Here is a 23939-nt window from a genome sequence, read left to right as displayed (position 1 = left end):
ATGATATCAAAAATCAAAACAAATTAATCAACAATCATGATGAAGTCTTTCACTAAGTATAAAAGGAAATTCCCAATTGCGGTTATAATAGATATTATTGTTATATCTGCAAATTAACTTTCTAAGATTACCTTATGAGATACAACACATTGTCATGAGGTTAATGAGAGATCGAATAATTATAATAATTTGAAGTTGTACTCAGATATTTATATACTTTTTGAAAATACACAGCGGCTAATTTAATTAAAAGATGAATTGTGTTAACACAAAGACAATTAATGAATTCGATCTTATATTGTTTCTTTATACAAACCCAAATCATATATATGCTTACATTAACGAACAATATTAAAGATCTATGATTTATAAGTGAGATCCCTTGTTTATTGTAAATTGTGCTTTTACCAAATATGATCCCTTTTAAAATAATTTCAACAAAACAAACTTTCTACACTTCTACTCTTTTTAATGAAATACAAATTTCGGTTTCAGTGGATTCAACACGCTTAATATATAAGGGAACATTTCAAGCTCAACATGCTCTAATCTTTCTTTAAATTTGGTCACTTCTGTTTCCATGAAATTATCTCATATTAAAATTACAAAATTACATGATTAATATCCATCAATTGATACGATTTTAATAAATCATTCTTGATGTTTAAATTATAGAGATTACAGCTACAAGTCAATCATTATATTCATTAGATTAAATAATGATGCAAAATATTTATGGTGACCTTAATTTGTGTTTAATCGAATTGTAAAATAGAATTAGCCGCTGTCATGATTTGGTATAAATAAACCACAAATTCCCATTTGATCTTCAATTTCCTTTAAATCTTTATATATTTGATCATCTATAACTTAAACCGCTTCTGGTAAACTTAATTTGTATTCATGTTGTTGGTTAATTCCTGTGATTTTATGCATTCCACTGATCTCAGCTATACTATTTAATATTTCTAGTTATTCATGGTATATTGCTTTGTTAATTTGATCAATTAAATTTTAGTATATGAAATATTTATCAAACATATTAAACTAAAGCTAAATATATATTATAAGATTGATCTTATTCATGTTCATTTAGATATATTCATTGACAGAAAGATTAGATCTTATACTTTATTCTTTTATTTTAACTTTGTAGATTACATCTAGAAGTTGATCGATAATATTATTGAACATTTACCATAAGCAATTTAACACTTCTAAAGATAAATACTCGATGATTAAAAATGTGTCCACTAGCGACGTACTAGTGATGTTGTACTACAATAATTGTATCATAAAAATTGGTAAAGTTTGGATATATATTCAAAGAATTGATAAATATTTGAGGTCAATTTATACATGATTCTATTGATATATAATCCATCATGAGAGAAAAATTTAAATTAAATTATTGATGAAACCCCAATTGATTATATTATTGGATGATCCAATCTAATATATAATATATTTATAAGCGGTACTCTTTATGGCAATTCATTCAATTTGTTACATATCAGATGGTGAGTTTTTAGAGAACTAGTAAAATTCACAAACACAACCTGCTCAATTCTATTGGACTTTTAATGGATTAAGTTAAACCATGAAATAATTTTCTTGATATGAATTGATAATTAAAAATTGGATTTGATTGCAAGATATTTGAATCTATTTATATGAAATTAATCCAGCGGCTAATTTAGTTGATTAATTAAATTACTTTGATGGGAAACATTCCTGATTCGTATATTAATTGATATTTTTATAATTTGAAACTATAATATAATATCTAGTCTTTTTCTGCATTTAGTTAACGCTACATACAATATATCTCATCAAATCAATTCACTCAACCAATCACTCAATCAATCAACAATATAATAATCTACATTTCCATAATCAATATCCAATAAAAATTCATTGTCTTAATCAGCGCTTAGCTCAATTCAATTATATTCAACAAAATTCGGGATGTTTATATACATTTTTGAGGGGTCCTCGTATTTTCAATAATGTAACAAGTGTTAAATCAATATGTAAACAATTATGATATTGACCTTTGATTGTTATGAGTCTGAGGTATAAAAGGGTATATGATGAAGCTATGATAATTAACAAATAGATTGAAAATGTAAATACCAATATCACAACAACTCCTCATGCTGTTCTTATTTGCTTTGCTAACTTTAGTATTAAGCTCACCAATCTCAAATGATCAAGACGTCAATACCCCCATTGTTCAAATACAAAATGGTACAATAAGTGGTAAATATATCACCAGTTTCAATCAAGATGCATTTTTAGGTCTCCCATTTGCAGAACCTCCCTTAGGTTCACTTAGATTCAAACCACCTCAGTCATATAATCATTCATGGGATTCCACTAGAAATTTTACTGAATTTGGTGATGCTTGTATTGCATCAAGTGGGATTTATACATTCCCCAAGTCTGAAGATTGTTTAAATTTGAATATTGTTAGACCTCATGGTTTAGGGAAAGATGCTAAATTACCTGTGGGGATTTGGATTCATGGTGGTTCATTTACTGAAGGATCTGGAAGATCACCAGAATTTAATTTATCATGGGTTATACAAAATTCTATTGATATTGGGAAACCAATAATTGGTATCACAATAAATTATAGATTAAATGGATTTGGTTTTTTAAAAAGTGATGAAATTCAAAGGAAAGGTTGGACAAATATTGGTTTAAGAGATCAAATTAAAGCTATTGAATGGATTCATGAAAATATTGCTGAATTTGGTGGTGATCCAAATCATTTAGTTTTATGGGGTGAATCTGCAGGTTCTGTATCTATAGGGAAAATTCTAAGTCAATCGAAATATCTTGATACAAATTATATCAAAGGTGCAATAATGCAAAGTGGTTCAAATATTGTTCCTTTAGTTAAACCTGCTGATATAAAACCTAGTCAAGATGATTTTTTATCTGTGGTGAAATATGTTGATTGTTTTAATAATGTTAGTGATTATATTGAATGTTTACAAAAAGTTGATTCTGATAAGCTTAGGGATGCTTTTAAATTAGCAAATAAAATTGTTAAAGTTGGTTATAAATATCCTTATTTGGATGGTGATGTATTACCAAAATCAAGTTATGAAACTTTGAGAAACAATGATGATGATTTCATGAAAATTCCTATACTTTTAGGTACAACAACTGATGAAGGTTCAACATTTATAAATCAATCATTATCAACAAAACAACAAGTTAAATCATATTTATTAAACAATTCACCAAATATTAATAATGAAACAATTGATCAATTATTAAATTTATATTCTCCTGATAATCCAGAAACTATAGTCCCACAAGATCCAACTTATAATAATACACCAATTGTTTACCCTGAGGGTATAACAGGAGATGAATATAAAACTTTAGGTATGCTTTATGGTGATTTAATTTTCATAGCAGGTACAAGAATAACATCAAGAATTTATTCTCAACACCAAATACCAGTTTTTAAATATCGTTTCAATATTCCATCTCATAAAACTTTTTCAAAACCATATGTTGGTGTTACTCATGCTCAAGATTTAGTTTATGTATTTGATAATAGATTAACCAACAATGAATCTGAAGAAGATAACCTAACAAGTTTTTATCCAGATCCAAGAGCTCCAGATATTGCAAATACTATATCAAAAGCATGGATTTCATTTATTTATAATCTTGATCCAAATATTCAAGATAGTAATAAATTGAAAGCTGAATTACCAAATTGGACAAGGTATGGAGATACAAAACCTGGTAAGAATATGGTTTTTGATTTAAAGGGGAATCATTTAGAAGATGATGTTTTCAGAGTGGAGCAGATTGAATTTATTGAAAGTATTTTAAGTCAATTGAATGCATAAATTTTCAATTAGTATATAAGTTTATATGAATCTATGTACTCTTATCTTTTACCGGATCGGGATCTCGTAAATTTCCCCGAGATTCCATAACGCTGCAGATCAATTAAGCGCCCTGTTAAAAAGTATAAATACTTTCGAGAATCCACTTTTTTCAAATCTTCATTCAATACTTTTATCTTCTCTTTGGACCATTAACGTATATTGTTTCGCTTTGAATGATCTTGTTCTTGGTTTACGTCTGAATCCTAGTATAATTGGGGGATAATTCTTATTTCTAGTCCTTCTACCTCATGTGAAAGGTTATAATGCCATCTTTTAATTAGATTTTGAGTTTTTGAATTAAGTAAGTATTCATATATTATGAAGTATAGTCCTATTGATATAGCTCAATTAAAGAGGTATAAGATTAGTTTATGATCTAGAGGTTTTATATACATGATCAGAATCATTGTCTTGTTAATATCATTTGATTACAAAAAGAATGGATAATAGGACAATTTGTGATTTTGAATTATTTTCAGTATGTTAATTGGATTGTAGTTATTCTATATATTCATGGGAATCTGTATATATATCATGAAGGATTGTTGTTGTTACTAATCAACACTTTTAAATTTTCCCTATATAAATTGAAGATACCCCTTAATTTTCAACCACTAATCTCACTGTTAAACATTTATTCAAGTCCACGTCCTAGGCTGGTGAATATAAATGACTCTTGCCCAGCTGAAACAATTGGCATAATCATGTTATGACTGATTTTTAAGCTTTTAAAGATTTCTACTTGTCTGTTTAGAGCTTCCTTTACTGCTGTATCAAGCTTCAATTAGTATTCTATGGTTACTAGCTATTTCTTTTATGACTTGTTAGAATATAATCATAAATAACTTATAATATACAAGTCATAAGAATTATAAATTGATTACTTCATTTTGTTATTAAAATGAGAACCAGATTGATTATGGCGTTTTTGTTTTCAATGAATCGATTGAAGTTAATTATAATACAGCGGCTAATTTATATTTTTAAATATAAAAGTACACGAATTTCCCACTTTTTTTGAACTAAGCTGATTAAAATGATTTGATTTAATCATTACCTGAAGTACGTCGACTACCTGGCAGCTGGATGACTATACTTTTCTCAATTCAAAATTGAATTAAAATTATATATATTTCCATATAAAATCTATTCGTTTCATTTATATTATAGTGGAGCTAATCACCAGCTTAATATATGATTCGTTATGAGATTCCAATTCATTGATGTTGTTATTGAATACACATGGATTATAATATACAATATCTTATTCTTTGTTATTCATTCATTATCAATTGTAGAGCTGTTTAGACAGCGGGTATATTAATATCATCACCTTTTATTATGACGGTTAATTAGCCGCTGAGTATTTCAGATTATTATATAAAGGATTCAAATTCCCCTTTTTTCATTTTAGAATTATCTACATCAAACTTTTATCAAACTAGTATGTCTCTTGATTTATAACATTTGGCAGACTGTCTTTGACTTCAAATATCATTTAGAATATAGCAGCTATGTATCATTATTATATTATTGTGATCATTTATTAATTATATATTAAGATCAAATATTGGTTACATATAAATTAATCATGATTTAATATACATATACATCAAAAGGAATTTTATTATCATATTCATTCATACAAATAATTTTGAATGAGTTGTATGGAGTTCTAACAATTGGTGTTTCATAATATATTGTTTAAATTTAATGTAGAAGTTAATAACTTGATTTTCTAAATCGATTTATAATTAAGTGATAGATTCATCCCTTTACGTTTGAAGATTTAACTAATTCTACGAAAATTGCATATGTAAAACATGAATCAATATCAAGTATAATGATGAATCAATTTAATCCAATCATTAGATGATATCAACATTTATTTGAAATCTATATATCTTCAAATTGAAGTATTCATATGACAAATACTATCTATAATTTGAAAGGATAGATCAAATTAACAACTTTAAATTATTATAAATATCATCATGCCGCTGGACAATCATTATATGAGAAAACGAAAATTTATAGCATCATTCAACATTACAACCGGCCTTATTTGCAAGTTCAATTATACACAACTCTTTCAATGATGAAAAGAATTGATAATATAATTGAATTTTAGGATGAAATGTTGGGAATCTCTTGTACTATTTATATGGAAAATTAGCCGCTGTCGATGTCGATAATAATTTACACAAAGTGGCAAATAAAAAAACCTACAATTCGTACGTAGTAAACAAAATCAAAGAACACATTCTATTTGTTTATATTAAAAAATCTTGTTCAAATCTTTAATTCCCAAATCATGAGTTCCATGTTATATTAATTGATTCATATTAATATCCATGACTTTGGTATTTGATTGTATATAGTTAATTAAAACCATATCAAGCTGAGGTTGAACAAATACCAAATACCTGCAATATCTAAATGAAAATATTGTATTAAGACACATGCATGCACCCAAACCTAAAGAAAGTACATGAAAATCTGGCTATATCGACAGTACTGCAAGTTAAGATCCAGGTTAATATTTGACCAAAATGTTATGAAAATAATTGTTATACGTTAAAGTTTAAAGCTCCTGATAGTTTAAAAAAAATAAAATACTTGATATTTTGGGGTATAAAAATTATATAATATTTATGATGTGTATTATGTAATAATTGAGAAGTAGTTCAGATCTCCGAGATTCTCCGTTATTATATAAATACTTTGAAAAATCCCTTTTTTTCAATTTTTCACGATCAGCTTGATTTTATTTTTGCTTCTACATCAAGTGTTGTTTTCATTTTGTTTGTTTGGATAGTTTTCTATTAAAAAATTTTCTATATAAGGATCAAACGTTAGCTGCTGGCGATATGGTCAGCTAGATATTATTTCAGATCATTAATTATTAATTTGTCGAAAATATTCAATTAATTCAATTAAGTGAGTATTCAAATGACATGTTGAAGTATAGCTCTACTGATATGGATTAATTTCATGACTGTCATGTTTATTATAAAGATTATTCTATGATATAGAGGTTTTATACATGTGAGATCAAAATCGTTGTCTTATTGATATTATTTGATTGGAGAAGAAATTATATGACTGATAAGACTTTAATGATTTTGAATTATTTTTAAACTTATGATCTGTTTTTAAACTGTAGTTACTTCATATCTTCATTGTTCTCAAGATCTATATAAAGGATCACTCTTTAGCTCTTTACTTAAGTTAAGATCACGTCTAATTATCAGTAGCCGCCATTTTAAAATTTTCTTGTGGAATTTTTCATATATAAACTCAAAATTCCCCCTTAATTTCGAACTCACTTATACTTCTATAAAAATACGAAGAAAGCTATAAGCTTGACTTTGACCATAGAAACTTAAAGAACAATTTACACCTCTATCTAATTCATAATTTTAGTTGAGTAATTCATTAACTGGTGTTTATTACTATTTTGATCTAATTTGTTCATTAATATTGTAAATATCATTATAGATAACAAATTTATACAATATACAAGTCATTATGAAATCATTGATTACTTCATTTTGTTCATTTGAATGAGAATCAGATTGATTTATGACATTTTTGTTTGTGTTTGTGGATTCTTTTATTAATTAATTTGTAGTTTCAACACAGCGGCTAATTTTCAAGTATAAAAGTACAAAAAATTCCTGTTCAATTTATTAATTTAATATCTTTATTCTGGTGGCAATTGTTTTTTCTGAAATGCAATCCTAAGTATAATGTTGTTTTGAAGTTTGTTAGAATTCCTAGGCTTTGCTCCTGCTGTTTATCATATATGCTAAGCGTTTGACACCATTTTAACTTAATATAGTTCAATTCAAATCAATTTACATATTAGGGAGTTATAAATTACCTAAGGAATATGATTTGTTAATTGAGATTATAATTAATTGATGTTGTTACTTGAATATAAATTTAGAATATACAACATCTTTTCTGTTTCCATAATAGTCATGATATAATCAACTGTAGAGAATTATTATACACAGCGGTAATTTCAATGAGTTACAACAATGATCAACTGAAAAATAAAGATAGATTAAAAGTAAGTTTCTATATTGATTTCATAGAATGTAATTGATCCACTTGATCTTAACTCATAACTCATTAATAAATGAATTAACTTGTTTAATTAAAACTTCAACACCACCTTCTTTAGAACCTTCACCAATATTATGAGTAGCACCATCAATAATTAAACTATATTTTGACCAAATACCTGGTTTAGTAAAACTTTCCCATCTTTTTAAAACATTTTCAAATTGAATACCTTCAGGATAAAATTCATCATTACCAGAATAAAGAATTAAAGTTGGTTTAGTTAATTTTCCAAAAGTCTGGGATAATCTTTCATCTTTTAAATCTGTTGAATAATAATCATCATCCCCATTTGGTATAGTTAATGATAACCATCTATAAGCACTTAAAGAACTAGCATTAAATAAGAAATTTGAAAATCTTTTTGGTAATAAAGCATCAGCACCTTCAGTTTCAAAAATTTCTTGAGCTTCTTTATTATATGAATCTAAATCTAATCCAATTTTTTTAGCTTTTTTATAAGCAGCTTCACGATCACTAACAGGAGCTTGTAAAATAATTGCATCAATACCATAAGATTTTTGCTTTATAGCATAATGGAAAGAATCCTGGGTCCCAGTTGAATGACCAAGTAAAACAATTTTCTTCTTTCCCAGACCACGTAAATAATCAACAAATTGTTTTAATTCATCAACATCACGATCTAATGAACCTGTACCCCAACCTTGATGTGAAGAACTAATTAAAACTTGAAATAATGACCAATTGTTAGGTAAAGATTTAATAAGTTGTGGTACATATGGAACTGTTAAATATCCATCACCAAGACCACCAATAAATATGATTACATTATCTGTTGGATTTGAAGTGAATTCAAAAGCTGTTAATCTTTCATTATATTTATGAAGTTTACCAGAATATGATGACATTGCGTTGTTGAATTGATGTTTGTTGAGTTGAATGGTTATTAAGATTGATTGAGATAGTTATAAACTGGTAATATATTATCCTTTTATAATAACTTTAAATTGCACCATCCTTATTCAATAAATAGGAGTTTGAATTATTAATCTTTGACACCACTCAGCCATCCTTCTTGACCCCTATCTCTTTTAGATAAGAGTAATATGCGGCAAAAAAAATGAATTGTAGCGGCAAATATACATTTTAGTCAATCGGAACTGGTACAAATGTTTTCAGATCAATAAATTGATAGGTGATTCAATCTTGAGTTTAATCAATTCAATAATTAAAGAATGAAGTTCTACAAACTGCATATATGTAATACATGAATCAATATCAATCAACAATGAGACGTTTAATATCATCATTATATATGATATCAACATTTATTCAATCTATGTATCTTCAAATTGAAGTATTTATGTGATGAAATACTATTTATAATTTGAAATGATTGATATTCAAATTATTTCAATAACCAATTACATGATATCACAATTATTAATATTCAAATCATAATATATTATATATTCCAATATTTCCAAATTATCAAACTTAAGTCAATTACATGAACAATTATATTATACCTAATATTGATTTTGTTAAACTTGCACTAATTGCTAATTACATTTACAATTTATACCAAGTGAATACAACATATAATTTCTAAACTGGTTTTGTGGTATAATTAAGAAATGTTGGGAAGCACTTGAACTATTTATATATATGTATAAAATTAGCCGCTGTCGATATTGAAAAAGTTTATAATTGAATTACACAAAGAATTACTCAGCGGTCAATATTTCAAAGACTCAAAGCATGAAACACATTTTCATTTGTTTATAAAGATCCTGCTCAAATCATATCATTAGTTCTTGACCGTAAACATATCATATATTTCTGGTAAATATTTAACCTACCATCCATACAGGATATCTGTTAACTATGAATACAAGTTCATCTCCTCCAACTTATTTGTTTAGTTAAAGAGCACATACCATAGTACAAAGGATATAATTAAGGGTAGTTGAGCTAGACGTTTCTGTGGATCTCGTAAATTAACAATATATAGCTGATGTCCATGAATATTAACCGCGCGCTTGAATTATAAATATTTTCCAAAATCCTGGTTCAAATTTTCATCCCTTATATACTTTTATATTTATTCATTTGAATTAAAAACGTTAAAAGAATACCTACAAATTATCTTTTTAACCATTAAATGTGTTTCTTTACTGTTTTGTATACTTGCTTTGTGCTGTGAGGAATATTTTCAATTCCCGGTTCTTGATCATCTGGTTCATGATATAATATCATACCTAAAAAATTAGTATTTTCAGGTTTGATTAGTATGTTATAAGTGAGTATTTACATGGAATCAATGAGCCTATTGATATGGATTAATTCAAGAGTTATAAGGATTATTTTATGATATAGAAGACGTATTATACATGATTAGACTCATTAAGTTTTATCTTATATCATTTGAACAAGATGATTGATAAGACTTTAATGATTTTGAATTACATTTAAACATTTATGTGTTATTGTAGTTGTTCAATTTCTTAAGCATTACTATCTAGATCTATAATTATCCTCCTTTAGTTTCTTACTTATATGCTACGCTACTAATCCACCACCTTTAAATTCAATTTTCCTTGTTGTATTCTTCATATATAAACTCAAGATTTCCCCTTTTTTTGACTTAAATTCTACAATATATCTAATTGATGGATCATTAAATCCATAAGATTACTAAAATTGAATCTATACTGCAGTGAAGTACTAAATGATCTAATATTTTTTCTTGTGCTTTGCTAGTTTTATACTTAATTGTTTGTACTGTGATATTTACAATAACCTACAGTTATTCAATTGATGGTTCTGTACTATTTCTTTGATGGTTTGTTAATGGATATTATCATGAACAACTCAAAATATACAAGTCATAAGAATACATTGGTTACTTCATTTTATTACACAAATGAGAATCAGGCTGGTTAATTTAATGACATTTTTGTTTGTGGAATTTATTGTTAAAGATCAATTAATGTAGTTTCAGTACACAGCGGCTAATTTTAAATATAAAAGTACAAGAAATTCCCACTTTTTTAAAAAAATTTCATGTTCAATTGATTAAATCGTAAAGGTTTTTATATCTTTTTTTGTTGCAAAATTCTACGGTGATAACCTTCATTCCTAAACGTGGTGATATATCTATATATAATTATTGGTGTTCATAGAATCAATTAATTACGTTTCATTTATATTATAGTAGAGTTTTGAATTACCTATTATATTGATTCGTTATGAGATTCTAATACATATTGATGTTGTTTTAAAGGACATAATATGCTTTATAATATACAATATCTTATTCTTTTGATCATACTGATTATGATTCAACTAATTGTAGAGCTGTTTATACACAGCGGTTGTTATTGTTATACTTGATTAATTATAACCTTTTTGTGGTATCCAATTAACCGCTAGTATAAGTTTCCAAAATTATCATATATAGTCAATTGATTACATATAGCTGATAATCATAAATTTATACATGAATTATTAAATAACCTATCAAAAGAGTATTATAATTACATATTCATTTATTTAATAATTTTGAATCATGATTTGTATACAGATCTCTAATTTGATATAAAATTTTCTAATTTCAATCATCTTCGGCTAATACTTCACTCAAACCTTTATATAATTCTTCAACTTCATTTTTATCATCTGTTTTAGCAAAACCCATCAAGTTCATCTCATGGAATACAGAGATAAATGAATCATTTGAATTATAATTTTCATAAGGACATACCATTAATTGATCTTTAATTTGTGGATTATCATCAAGAGATACTCTATAAAAAGCTTCTTCGATATTCTTGGATTTGGCCTTAGAAGCTATTTCTTCAAAATATTCATTTTGTTCCCTTGAATCAATATCACCTTCATTAATGAAATTTATGTGAACAAAGGAACCATCGTGAGCTTTGAGAGCCTCTTCGACTTCTTCAACATTATTGAGCTGAGTAGACATTGTTATCTGAATGTTGTGGTTTTATGACTTTTAATTCAATATGTTTTAATAATGAATAATTGAGGACTGATTTATAGAGAGGGATCCAACGTATTTATATAATTTCATACATAATAAATCCTTGTTCAATTTTTTCTTTGTCGATCGACGATCATACATAAAATAATTATCAGTATGATGCAATGATCTACACAATCAAATAAGATCAAGATTTTTCTTGCTGTTGGACGGTAATCCTCGAAGAATGATAAAAATGAATTATGGAAGAAACAAATTAAGCTCAATTATGTATGAAAAGACTTTAAGAATAAGAACATTAATGTGTATAAATAAACATCAGTATTCCTATGAGTACTCTGGCTATAATCTGTCAAGTCAAGTTAATGAAAAAGTCATTACATATATTCAATCATACTGTATTATACTATTATAACTATGATCAATCATCCAATATTAGTACCCCAACAGTTTGTTCTATTGAAAAGTTGTTTAAACATTGAAAATGTTATCGAATTCTTCTTCATTTTCCGCATTAGCATACTGAATCAGATCATCACCACTAAAAGCAGCAAAGAAAACATTATCAACTTTTTCATCTTCTCTATGATAAGTCATAAAACGATGTACATCAATATCACCAGGTTTTTGAAGATATATCTTATAAAACTGGTAATCTGCATTATTAGCATCTTCAAGAGCTAATTTATCAAATTTTTCATTTGTTTTTTTGGAATCTGGATAATTTTCTTCATCAATAAACATTATTGCAATATACGCATCTGGATTATTTAAAATTTCTTGAAGTTGTCTCATACTCCTAATGACAGTAGACATGATGGTGTGTTTTTAGCTTAACTTTATATCAAATTTACCTTTATTGAGGCTCTTTAGCTACTAAAAATAATTATAGGCTTAGCTGAAGAGGAGAAACTAGTCAATATATATACAATTTAATATTGATCTAAAATGATCCTTATCCACTTACCACTTACCACTTTATTGTAGATCGTTTAAAAACTGATGTAGCAATGATTTTATAAATAATTACAAGCTTGATTTTGACAAAGCTTCATCACTTCATCATTGGACGTACTATGGAGAAGGCCGATAACCATACGTCATGAAAGAGACATCAAAGGTCAACCATGACTCATTATCCCTTGAGTATCTACGTATACACTTTTGATTTAAGAGTTTATAGATTTTATGATTTTGTTATGAGTATTACGTAAGGATTATATAATCCTCAATGAAAATTGTTTTGAGGTCCATATAATCTCACCAAGTATCCACCTTGATATTTGATTAGCTGAGAGTGTTTTGCTTTGTTTTCTTTGCCGTAATTACTAAAAACAAATTAATTTAAAGGTGTTAGTAGATTCCATGAATAAATTTATTGAAAAGTGATGGTTCTTGAGGTTAATTAACTATTGGAGACTTGAGAGCCTGAAGCCTGAATCTAATCCAACGTTTGGTGATTGTGAGAGATTAGGTAACATATCTGTACAGAGATCAATATGGTTCGATTATGAGGGGTTTAACATGTATTGATCTAAATGATGTCAAATTAAAGTATAATACAAAGTGGATTTTCATACAAAATTCTTAATTATTTAATAATTTTGACTATGTTTTCCATTTCTTTATAATCATTTTCCGTATTAGCATAATGAATTATATCACCATGATCAATAAAGCCAACATAGAAAACATTATCAATTTTTTCACCAGTGTAACCATCTTGATCACTTACGTCAAAATCATGTAAATCAATATCACCACAGTTATTAAGATAGACCTTATAATAACCATGATGATAATCATTATTTTCAAGAGCTAATTTTTCAAATATTTCATTTGCTTTTTTGGAATTAGGATAATTTTCTTCATCCATAAACATTACTCCAACATACAAACTATGAGATTCTAAAGCTTCTTCAAATTCTGTGAAGTTTTCAATGACAGTAGACATGATGGTGTGTTTTTATAAGCTTAATTAGATATCTTTTACCTAAAAATTTAATTGAATTAGGCCCTTATACTTAAATATGAATATTATCACGAACTTAGCAGAAAAAAAGCTCATTATTTATACAATTCACTATTTCTACAATGATCCTTGCCCACTTAATACTATTGTAGATCATAAAAATGTAACTAGCAATAGATTTACACTTGTTTTTGACAAAGCCGGCCTTCGTCACTTAATCATCGTGATTGGACGTTATGGAAAAGGCCTGTAGCCGTACGTCATGATAGTAACATCAAATCTCGATAGTTATGATTGTTTATGATTAAACACACCTGCTATATTGAATAGACTATATACTCTTTGAATTCGTTAGCAATTCATTAGATCACTCAATAGATTATAATGTTGGCCTTTCTTGTATAATAATTTATTAGTACCTTCAATTTTGAGATCGGGATTCGATATTGATTTCAATTGATCTACGTTTTCCATCAAGCCCTAAAATATTTCAACAACGAACAGTTCAAGCAAGATGAGAACAACATGGGAACAAGAATGTAAGCTAATTGAATTCTAAGCTGTCATCAAATGTAATGAATCATAAAGTCGTCAATTCGATCATGAATATACTTCCTAATTCAGAGATTTTGTACTACGATCTATATTACTATTTATCTTTAATGTGGCGGTTAGTTAGCCGCTAAAATTTTCATAATTATTATATAAAGGATCCAAATTCCCTTCTTTTCAATTTTTATACTTTTATCAATTCAACACCTTGTACACGTTTTTGGTTTGGTCCAGCGCTTGTGCGTGTGCTCGTCATTTCAAATAAATCTTCTGTCGATATTGATTAAAAGGAATAATAAGTAAATCAGTATAACTCGTTGTATTAGATCAGTGATTTATTATAGTATTATCAATTAATTATACATTAAAATTACATACGATTTTAGTCACAAACATCATATTAAAAGAGTTTCATTATCATATTCATTTAATTCTATAACTTTGAATAGATTGTATAGATCTCTAATTTTATACATTTATTTATTTATAATTGTTTAATCTCAAGTGTAGTACATTGGCGCTTATCTGATCTTTTAATCCCTCTTGTACCAGAAGCATGCAATAAATCCTGATGGTCTGTAACTGTTTGTTAGTACTATTTACTTCTTTTCCTCATCATCATTCTCTTGTAAAGCAATATCACGATTTTTCAAATATTCATAAGACAGATATATCAATATCAAACCTCCTAAAAATTCATACCCTAATGGACCTAAAGAATCATTGAAAGTTTGTTCTCTTGAATTATAATAATCCCATTTTTTATATAAAATCTTTGAATATTTAACAACATGATTCAGTTTCATCAATATACATCCACCCCATACCATTTTCATAACTTTAGAATTATACGATATATTTGAAATATCTGGTTTAATAATTGATAATGCAAGGAATCCACTCATATAAGTTTTTGGAACTAATATAAGTATAATTAATGAATGTATGATTCTTAGAGGTAGTGATTGTGATACCGACATGATAAGCAATTGATATTGTGTTGTTTTATAATCAGCCTTAAGCTTTTAGTCCAATCTTCTATAAGCCACTAGTTTTACCGAGTGGGAAGGTTTTTTGTAGTTAGTGATATGTTGGTATGTTTAACGCACAATTTTTGCACCAATTGAATGTCGAAAGTTTGTTACGCTCACGTAAGTACAATGTTATGTTACCAATCATATAGGATATCTGTTAACTATGAATACAAGACTCAAGTCCATCTCCTTCAACTAATTTGTTATAGAATACAAACTAATGATACAATACAAAAGAAAAAAGCTAACTAAACTACACGTTTCTGTGGATCTCGTAAATTAACAATAGATGTCCATATCTCCACAACTGTATTATTTCATGAATCGCGGCGCTGGAGCTAAAAATATAAATATTTTCCAAAATCCTTGGTTCAAATTTTCATCCCTTATTTTTATTTCAATTATTAAAAACTTCAAGAGCTCATTAAACTTACTTGTGTGTTTTTTGGCTATATTTAACGTTTCTATGCGATCTTGTGCTTTATTGAAAGAAAAGTGTGTTTTGATACTGTTTTCACTTCTTTACTGTTATTGAATATTTGGTTCATCTTACATTATCAGTGTTTAGTTGCAGGTTCAATTTGTTGGTTAGTTATACTAATTAGTGAGTATTTACATGAACTCAAGTACATGAACCCTATTGATATGGATTAATTCAAGAGTTATAAGGATTATTTTATGATATAGAGGTATTATACATGATTAGAATCATTAAGTTTTATCTATATTGTTTGAACAAGATGATTGATAAGACTTGTAATGATTTTGAATTACCTTTAAAAATTGATATGTTTTCATGATTGTAGTTGTTTCATACCTTCATCGTAATCTGGATCTATAAGCTGGATCATTGTTTAGTTCTCTACTTAAGCTGCAGCTACGTCATTACTAATGATCCACCTGCCTTTTCAGCTTTTTCTTTACTAATTTTCATATATAAACTCAAAATTCCCCCCTAATTTTAAAAAAACCAATATATACATTCTCAAATTAAAACTTTTAAAAGAAATCTAGATCGTTAAGAATGTTCTAATTTGTGTTTATAACATGATTTTGTTTCAAATTCTAAGCTCTTCATGTTGAAAAGTTTAATTGCTAACTTTCTGGAGGCCTCTAATCACTCTTGTCTAATATATCAATTAGCTTGTTACATCAATTACGATGAACTATAGTTATTCAATTGATTGTTCTTTACGTATTTCTTTGATGGTTTGCTTGGATATTATCATGAATAACTTACAATATACAAGTCATAAGAATACATTGATTACTTCATTTGTTTATTTGAATGAGAATCAGATTGTTTATGACATTTTTGTTTGTGGATTGTTTTATTGTAGTTTTAACACAGCGGCTAATTTTTAAATATAAAAATCAAGAAATTCCCACTTTAAACGATTAATTTCAAATCATTTTGATCTTATTTCTATCAATTATTAATATTAATATTTAAAATTGCAATTACGTCTTTTTTTATATCATTACCAATAAGATTACATGGTTGGATTTATTATGCTTTTTTCTTTAATTTCGAAATCAAATTATATATTCATAAAATCTATTCGTTTCATTTATATTATAGTGGAGCTAATCACCAGCTTAATATATGATTCGTTATGAGATTCCAATTCATTGATGTTGTTATTAATTACACATGGATTATAATATACAATATCTTATTCTTTTGATCTTATGATTGTAATCTAATCAATTGTAGAGTTGTATCAAACACAGCGGTTGTTTTAGTTATATTACTTAGTCAATTAAAGTATCACCTTTTTGTGGTGTCCAATTAACTGCTCAGCGCTGAGCAGGTTTCCAAAATTATCATATACAAAGGATTAGGAACTGATGATATTAAGCTAAGCGTTTCAGTTAATTAGGTTCTTTTGAAACTGATTATTTCTTTAAAACACTAATTTTATATACTCTTCTCTTGAACTTATATGATTTGTTATAATTATAATATAGTGAATTGATTACATATAGCTGATAATCATGAAAATTTATATAAGAAAATTACAATATAACAAGATAGTTTTAGACGTATCATACAATTCATTTATTTAATAATTTTGAATGATTTGTATAGATCCCTAATTTGATATAATTGTTTTAATTTCAACTAGTAGTATCTAATTTACTTCATATATTAATTGAGACTTTCTAGTAACTCTTCAACTTTATTTTTATCAGTTGTTTCAGCAAAACCAATCAATCTTGTTTGATGAAATATAGAGATAAATGGTTCATATGAATCTTGATATTCAAGAGGAGATACCCTTAAATACTCTTTAACATTTGGAACATCACGAAGAAATACTTTATAAAAATATCCACCGAAATTATTGGACTTAGCCTTAGAAGCTATTTTTTCAAAATATTCATTTTGTTCCCTTGAAGCAGTATCACCTTCATCGATGAAATTTATGTGAACAATGGAACCATTGTGAGCTTCTAAAGCTTCTTGAACCTCTTCAACATCATTGAGTTGGGTAGACATTGTTATCTAAACGGTGTGGGTTTTTGACTTTAATTCAATCCTTTGGAAATAAAAAGTTAAAATGACTGATTTATAGAGAGATCAAACATATTTATATGATTTTATAATTTCCTTGTTCAATTTTCATTGTCGATCATATAAAATAAATTAGCAATGATGCAATGATCTAAGATTTTTCATGTTGTTGAACAGTAATTAATCTTTGAAAAATGAAGAAAAATGATTCATAAAAGAAACAAATTAAGCTCAATCATAAAGTATTACTTGTACTACTTAGCAAACGTACTTCTATTCAAAACTTTTTTTGTAATTATAGAATTTTGTCTGATTATATAATCCTTAATGAAAATTGTATTTTGAGGTCCCATATAATCTCACCAAGAATCACCTTGATATTTAATTAGCTGAGAGTGTTTTGCTTTATTTTCTTCGTCGTTAATATTGCTACAAACAAATTATTTCAAAGCTATTAGTAGATTCCATGAATAAATTCATTGAAAAGTGATGGTCCTTGAGGTTTTTTAACTATTGGAGAATTGAGAGCCTGAGGCCTGAATCTAATTCATGAGAGATTGAAAGAAGAATAATCAACAATATTAAGAGATATAATTTATATTTGATTAAGGCATAACGTTTGATTATTGTGAGATATTAGTTAACACATCTTTACAGAGATCATTATATGGTTGGATTATAAGGGTGCTAACATATATTGATTTAAATTATGGAAAAGAAAGCGCTTACTTTTACAGGTATACTACGCTTTCAATTGAGGAAGATTCTTAATTCAATAAATTGATTTTATGTAAACTATTGATCTCACTAAAGATATCTTACAGATTGTCAAATCCTTCTTCATCTTCAGTATTAACATAATGAATTAATTCACCATCAAGAAAACCAGCATAAAAAACATTATCAACTTTTTCACCATCTCTATGATGAGTTATAAAACCACGTACATCAATATCACCAGGTTTTTGAATATATATTTTATAACAATCACAACCACGACCATTTTCAATAACTTTTTTTTCATGTTTTTCATTTTGTTTTTTGGAATTAGGATAATTTTCTTCATCAATAAAAATTATTCCAACATAATTAGTTGAATCTAAACTTTCTTCAAGTTGTCTCTTACTTCTAATGAGAGTAGACATGATGGTGTGTTTTTAGCTTAATTTGATATCTTTTATAACCTTAATTCAATTGAGGCTCTTTAGTTACATATATAAATAGTATCATGGACTTCTAGAGTGATTTGACTCAATATTTATACAATTCTAAATTGATCTAAAATGATCCTTGTCCACTTAATGCTATTGTCGATCGTTCAAAAACTGACGTAGCAACGATCTTATAGATTTACACTTGTTTTTGACAAGCTCCATCGCTTCATCATTGGACGTTATGGAAAAGGCCGATAGCCGTACGTCATGACAAAAACATCGAAGCTCAATATTCAATTATAAATATAACACCTTTTTTACGGTAACATTATACTACTGATATATTTAATAGTCTTTTACAATTCAATAGATTACTCAATGGATTATATATTGAACTTATGGCAAACGTTTTAGGATCTTTTCTTTTGTTATAATTACATGATCAGTTCCCCAGCTTTGAGATATATTTCTACCATGATCAGAGCTGACCTTTTACGATTAACAAAATAAAATTTGATAACCATCATATAACTAGTTTTATATTCCCATTTATATATGATATAATTCAATTCAATTAATTTGTATATAGATTTCCAGTTTTTATATGCCATTTGATTTTTGAATTTAGTCAAATTTATAGATACGATAGTTTATAGTCAATATCGTTAAATAAATTTTTGACATGATCTTTATTATGTGTTTTAATAGCACCTCTATAAGTATATTTAGAATAAATTGCAATAAATGGATCATCATATAATTCTTTCGGAGTTTCAGTAAATCTTCTTTGAATATTGTGTGTATCTTTAACATCATTAAAATTTATATTATAAAATGCAATTTTGGGACCATTATATTTAGTAGCTATTTCTTCAAAAAAGTCATTTTGTTCTTTTAATTCAGGATCATCATCAGAAAACTTGAAATTTATATACATTAAATAATCATTGAATTGGAAAATTTGTAAAAATTGTTGAGCATCATGAATTGTAGTGGACATTGTTAATGGTTTTATGATATCCTTTGACTATAATGATTAAATCCTTTGAGTTAATGATGAATTGACATTTGTGGATATTGATTAATATTTATACATAAAATAATCCTTGTCCTCTTGTCAATTTGATCTATTGTAAATCATTATAAAACAGTACGTAGCAATGATTTCATAGATCAACGTTTGATCGTAAGTATATGTCACTTTAAATGAGCTTCACATTATAATTACACCTCATTAAAGAAACAGGTAATCTCAATCATGATTCATTATCCTTTGAGTCTCTATACCACTTTTAATTTAAAAGTTTATATTTTTGAAGTTATTTATATTACGTAATGATTATATAATCAGACTCAATCTTTCTTAGATCGCGTCACTTAATTTTTCATATATAAACTCAAAATTTCCCCTTTTTAAAAATTCAATTTGTATATTTCTTGAAAACTCTTAATATGGGAGGAAATCAAGCCTCAAGAATGGTAATAACATTATTGTCTCTTGCAAAACTGTATTCAGTAAAGTAATATTGGGAAGAATTTCAGACTGTAATTGAGACTTCGTTTTAGTAACAAAATACTTTAGATGGTTACAATGAACTATAGTTATTCAATTGATGGTTTCTTACTATTTCTTTTATGATTTGTTAATGGATATTATTATGAATAACTTAGAATATACAAGTCATAAGAATACATTGGTTACTTCATTGTATACAAATGAGAATCAGAATGTTTATGACGTTTTTGTTCTTTAAAGTATAGTTAATTGTAGTTTTAATACAGCGGCTAATTTTCCAATACAAAAGTACAAGGAAATTCCCACTTTTTTAAAAAATTTCCAACTATAGCTCAATTAATCAATCGAAAGTTCTGTTCCTTCATTGGTGTTGTTTGCTGGTTGGGTGGTTAAAGCCAAATAAACCAACTATTTTCATAAAATCACATTGTTTCATTTATATTATATTGGATTTATAAAAATTACCTATATATTATATGATTCATTGAAATTGATTTAATCAAGTGATGTTGTTATTAAATACACATGGATTATAATATACAATACCGACTTATTCTTTTTATTTGGTTCCATTGTCAATTGTAGAGATCTATATCATATACAGCGGTTAATGTCTTTGTTTTATTCAATTAGTTTATATCACCTTTTTGTGGTATCCAATTAGCCGCTGAGTTTTCATTATAATTATATAAAGGATCCAAATTTCCTTTTTTTTTATTTTCAATTTCAGATTTAACTATATACTTTTATCATTACAACTGGACCTTTGTACTAACTTTTGTATGATGGTACCCCATTTCAACCAAATTTTTCCCAATATCGACTAAAACTGTCTTTTCAATTTCATGTTATATTATCAGTGATTTATTATAGTATTAACAATCATGATTATACATTAAATTATATATAAATATTTAATCACAAACATCATATTTAAAAAGGTTTGTTATCATATTCATTTGTATGAAAAAATGGATTGTATAGATCTCTGATTTGATACATTTATTATTTGACTTCAGGTGTAGTAATTTAATCTTATAAGAAACTCAGTAAATTGTGTTCTTCAAGTAATTCGTTTAACTTTATTCTTATTTTCAGTATCAGCAAAAGACAATTGAGCTCTTGTACCGAAAACATGACATCATGGTCTGTGACTGTCTGTAAACACTAATTCATTCTTTTGTAAAGCAATATCACGTTTTTTCAAATATTCATAAGACAGATGTATCAATACCAAAGCCCCTGAAAACTCATACCCTAATGGACCTAAACAATCATAAAAGATTTCTTTCCTTGAATTAAAATAATCCCATTTTTTATATAAAATAGTTAAATATGTAGCAACATGTATAAATTTCACCAAAATAGATCCATACCATAACATTTTGTTAGCTTTTGACCTATATGATATATTTGAAATTGTATCTGGTTTAATAATTGATACTGCAAGGAATCCACCTATACTATATGGAAGTAATACAAAAACAATTAATGAATGTATGATTCTTGAGCCTAGCGATTGTGATGACATGGTAAGCAGTTAGTATGGATGATGTTGTGATTTCTTGAGTAGCAGATAGTGAATGAATGGATATTCAATTGCATTCCATTGTGTGAATATGGTTGCAGAATTATTTTTTTTCCAAATTTTGACAACCAGATTACGGAGATTACAGGCCCCCTAACAAAAACTGGTCTTGACTCTAGTTGACTAGTAATATTATAGTTGTTCAAGTTCAAGAATACTATAGAATAGGTACAAACTTGTATATTTCCATGCTACATAATTGAGACAGATTTTTGAAATAATTTGTATTGATTCAAAAGTAGTATATTATATATAATAATAATTAATTTATATCCAATTTGATACACTGGTTATAAATATCTCTTATGCATGATAACAAAAAAGTTGATCAAATGCTTCTTCATCTTCAGTATTAGCATAAAGAACTGCTTCCTCATTATCAGTATGAAAACCAACAACGTAAACTTCATCCCAATCACCCATTCTATAAGATACATAAGGTTCAGGACGAATTTCATAATTATCAAGATACGCCTTATAAAATTTCCGATCTTTTTCTGATTCACATTCAACTGCTATTTCTTCATATTTTTCATTTTGTTTTTGTGATTTAGGATATTTATCAGTATTACCAATGAAATTTACGAAAACATATGTAACACTTAGATCCCTTAAAGCTTCCCTAAACTCATCCATGTTATTGAGCTCAGTGGACATGATGGTGCTTTGGTGGTTTTTTGCCTTGATTTATTTAAACCCTTTAGCTTAATATAATAGTATCATGAACTCTTAAAGAGGAATAACACTCGATATTTATAACACAGACATATAAGCTAAAAAAATTATCCTTGTTCATTCTCTATTGTAGATCATAAAAATATGATGTAGCAATGATTTTATAGATTTACACTTGATTTTGACAAACTTCTTCGCTTTCATCATTGGACGTTATGGAAAAGGCCGATAGCCATACATCATCAAAAAAACATGTAATCTGAATCATGATTCATTATCCCTTGAGTATCTACGTATAACACCTTTAATTCAAAACTTTATAGATTTTATAAGTTACTAGTATTATGTAATGATTATATAATTTGATTTGACGTTGATTAAAAAAAAACTGTTTACTTTTTAAAACACCTTGTAACCAAACATCAGTTCTCTTCAAGGGTTCCACTTCATATGTGATTTTTGTTGATGCTTTAACCTTTTGCCCGAATTCCTGATACCAGACTATGTCTAGTGACTCTGGCAATTCTTTTGGATTAACGGTTGTTACTACTATTTCACCCAATTGTATTCTATGATTCTGTGTTTGATTTCATAAAGGCTATTTTACTTACATGGAGATTTTTCAATAATGTCGAAGTTATTTTAATCAGCTTAGACGTATTGCCCACAAGACATGTTATGAATATTGTATTTGATTCATTTGAAATTATAGTGATCTACTATTTCTATATACATGTCTAAATGTTTTTCCATTGTTTTCATGTAGTTTATTTAAATAAGTTGTTCATTGATCTTATCTTTATCCGGATCGGGATCTCATAAATTTAGCTCCGAGATTCCGATCTCCACAAATTAATTAAATTAAGCTGCCATCTGCATTGAAAAATATAAATACTTTTCAAAATCCACTTT

The 23939-nt window shown here is 27.2% G+C and overlaps 10 protein-coding genes across 10 annotated transcripts; 1 reads left to right on the top strand and 9 right to left on the bottom strand.

The window, feature by feature from the left end:
- Positions 1-2156: 2156 nt before the first annotated feature.
- Positions 2157-3878, top strand: BN7_2461 (Liver carboxylesterase; the record flags this gene model as incomplete). Its single annotated transcript, XM_011276935.1, has 1 exon — positions 2157-3878. One exon carries the CDS (start codon positions 2157-2159, stop codon positions 3876-3878), a length of 1722 nt encoding a protein of 573 aa, XP_011275237.1.
- Positions 3879-8050: 4172 nt separating this feature from the next.
- On the bottom strand, positions 8051-8920 carry BN7_2460 (uncharacterized protein; the record flags this gene model as incomplete). Its single annotated transcript, XM_011276934.1, has 1 exon — positions 8051-8920. One exon carries the CDS (start codon positions 8918-8920, stop codon positions 8051-8053), a length of 870 nt encoding a protein of 289 aa, XP_011275236.1.
- A 2708-nt stretch (positions 8921-11628) lies between these two features.
- BN7_2459 (uncharacterized protein) lies at positions 11629-12000 on the bottom strand (the record flags this gene model as incomplete). The annotated part of the gene is made up of 1 exon (XM_011276933.1): positions 11629-12000. The coding sequence occupies one exon, from the start codon at positions 11998-12000 to the stop codon at positions 11629-11631; it is 372 nt and encodes a 123-aa protein (XP_011275235.1).
- Positions 12001-12489: 489 nt separating this feature from the next.
- On the bottom strand, positions 12490-12834 carry BN7_2458 (uncharacterized protein; the record flags this gene model as incomplete). The annotated part of the gene is made up of 1 exon (XM_011276932.1): positions 12490-12834. The coding sequence occupies one exon, from the start codon at positions 12832-12834 to the stop codon at positions 12490-12492; it is 345 nt and encodes a 114-aa protein (XP_011275234.1).
- Positions 12835-13609: 775 nt separating this feature from the next.
- BN7_2457 (uncharacterized protein) lies at positions 13610-13972 on the bottom strand (the record flags this gene model as incomplete). The annotated part of the gene is made up of 1 exon (XM_011276931.1): positions 13610-13972. One exon carries the CDS (start codon positions 13970-13972, stop codon positions 13610-13612), a length of 363 nt encoding a protein of 120 aa, XP_011275233.1.
- A 1169-nt stretch (positions 13973-15141) lies between these two features.
- BN7_2456 (uncharacterized protein) lies at positions 15142-15522 on the bottom strand (the record flags this gene model as incomplete). The annotated part of the gene is made up of 1 exon (XM_011276930.1): positions 15142-15522. The coding sequence occupies one exon, from the start codon at positions 15520-15522 to the stop codon at positions 15142-15144; it is 381 nt and encodes a 126-aa protein (XP_011275232.1).
- Positions 15523-17728: 2206 nt separating this feature from the next.
- Positions 17729-18079, bottom strand: BN7_2455 (uncharacterized protein; the record flags this gene model as incomplete). The annotated part of the gene is made up of 1 exon (XM_011276929.1): positions 17729-18079. One exon carries the CDS (start codon positions 18077-18079, stop codon positions 17729-17731), a length of 351 nt encoding a protein of 116 aa, XP_011275231.1.
- An 833-nt stretch (positions 18080-18912) lies between these two features.
- On the bottom strand, positions 18913-19239 carry BN7_2454 (uncharacterized protein; the record flags this gene model as incomplete). The annotated part of the gene is made up of 1 exon (XM_011276928.1): positions 18913-19239. The coding sequence occupies one exon, from the start codon at positions 19237-19239 to the stop codon at positions 18913-18915; it is 327 nt and encodes a 108-aa protein (XP_011275230.1).
- A 643-nt stretch (positions 19240-19882) lies between these two features.
- Positions 19883-20248, bottom strand: BN7_2453 (uncharacterized protein; the record flags this gene model as incomplete). The annotated part of the gene is made up of 1 exon (XM_011276927.1): positions 19883-20248. One exon carries the CDS (start codon positions 20246-20248, stop codon positions 19883-19885), a length of 366 nt encoding a protein of 121 aa, XP_011275229.1.
- Positions 20249-22655: 2407 nt separating this feature from the next.
- On the bottom strand, positions 22656-23009 carry BN7_2452 (uncharacterized protein; the record flags this gene model as incomplete). Its single annotated transcript, XM_011276926.1, has 1 exon — positions 22656-23009. One exon carries the CDS (start codon positions 23007-23009, stop codon positions 22656-22658), a length of 354 nt encoding a protein of 117 aa, XP_011275228.1.
- Positions 23010-23939: the final 930 nt, after the last annotated feature.

The sequence above is a fragment of the Wickerhamomyces ciferrii genome, contig 00057 (genome assembly GCF_000313485.1).
Source record: "Wickerhamomyces ciferrii WGS project CAIF00000000 data, strain NRRL Y-1031 F-60-10, contig 00057, whole genome shotgun sequence".
Lineage (NCBI taxonomy): Eukaryota > Fungi > Ascomycota > Saccharomycetes > Phaffomycetales > Wickerhamomycetaceae > Hansenula > Hansenula ciferrii.
Note: the sequence above shows the minus strand (reverse complement) of the source record. Positions and strands in the feature narration are given on the sequence as shown.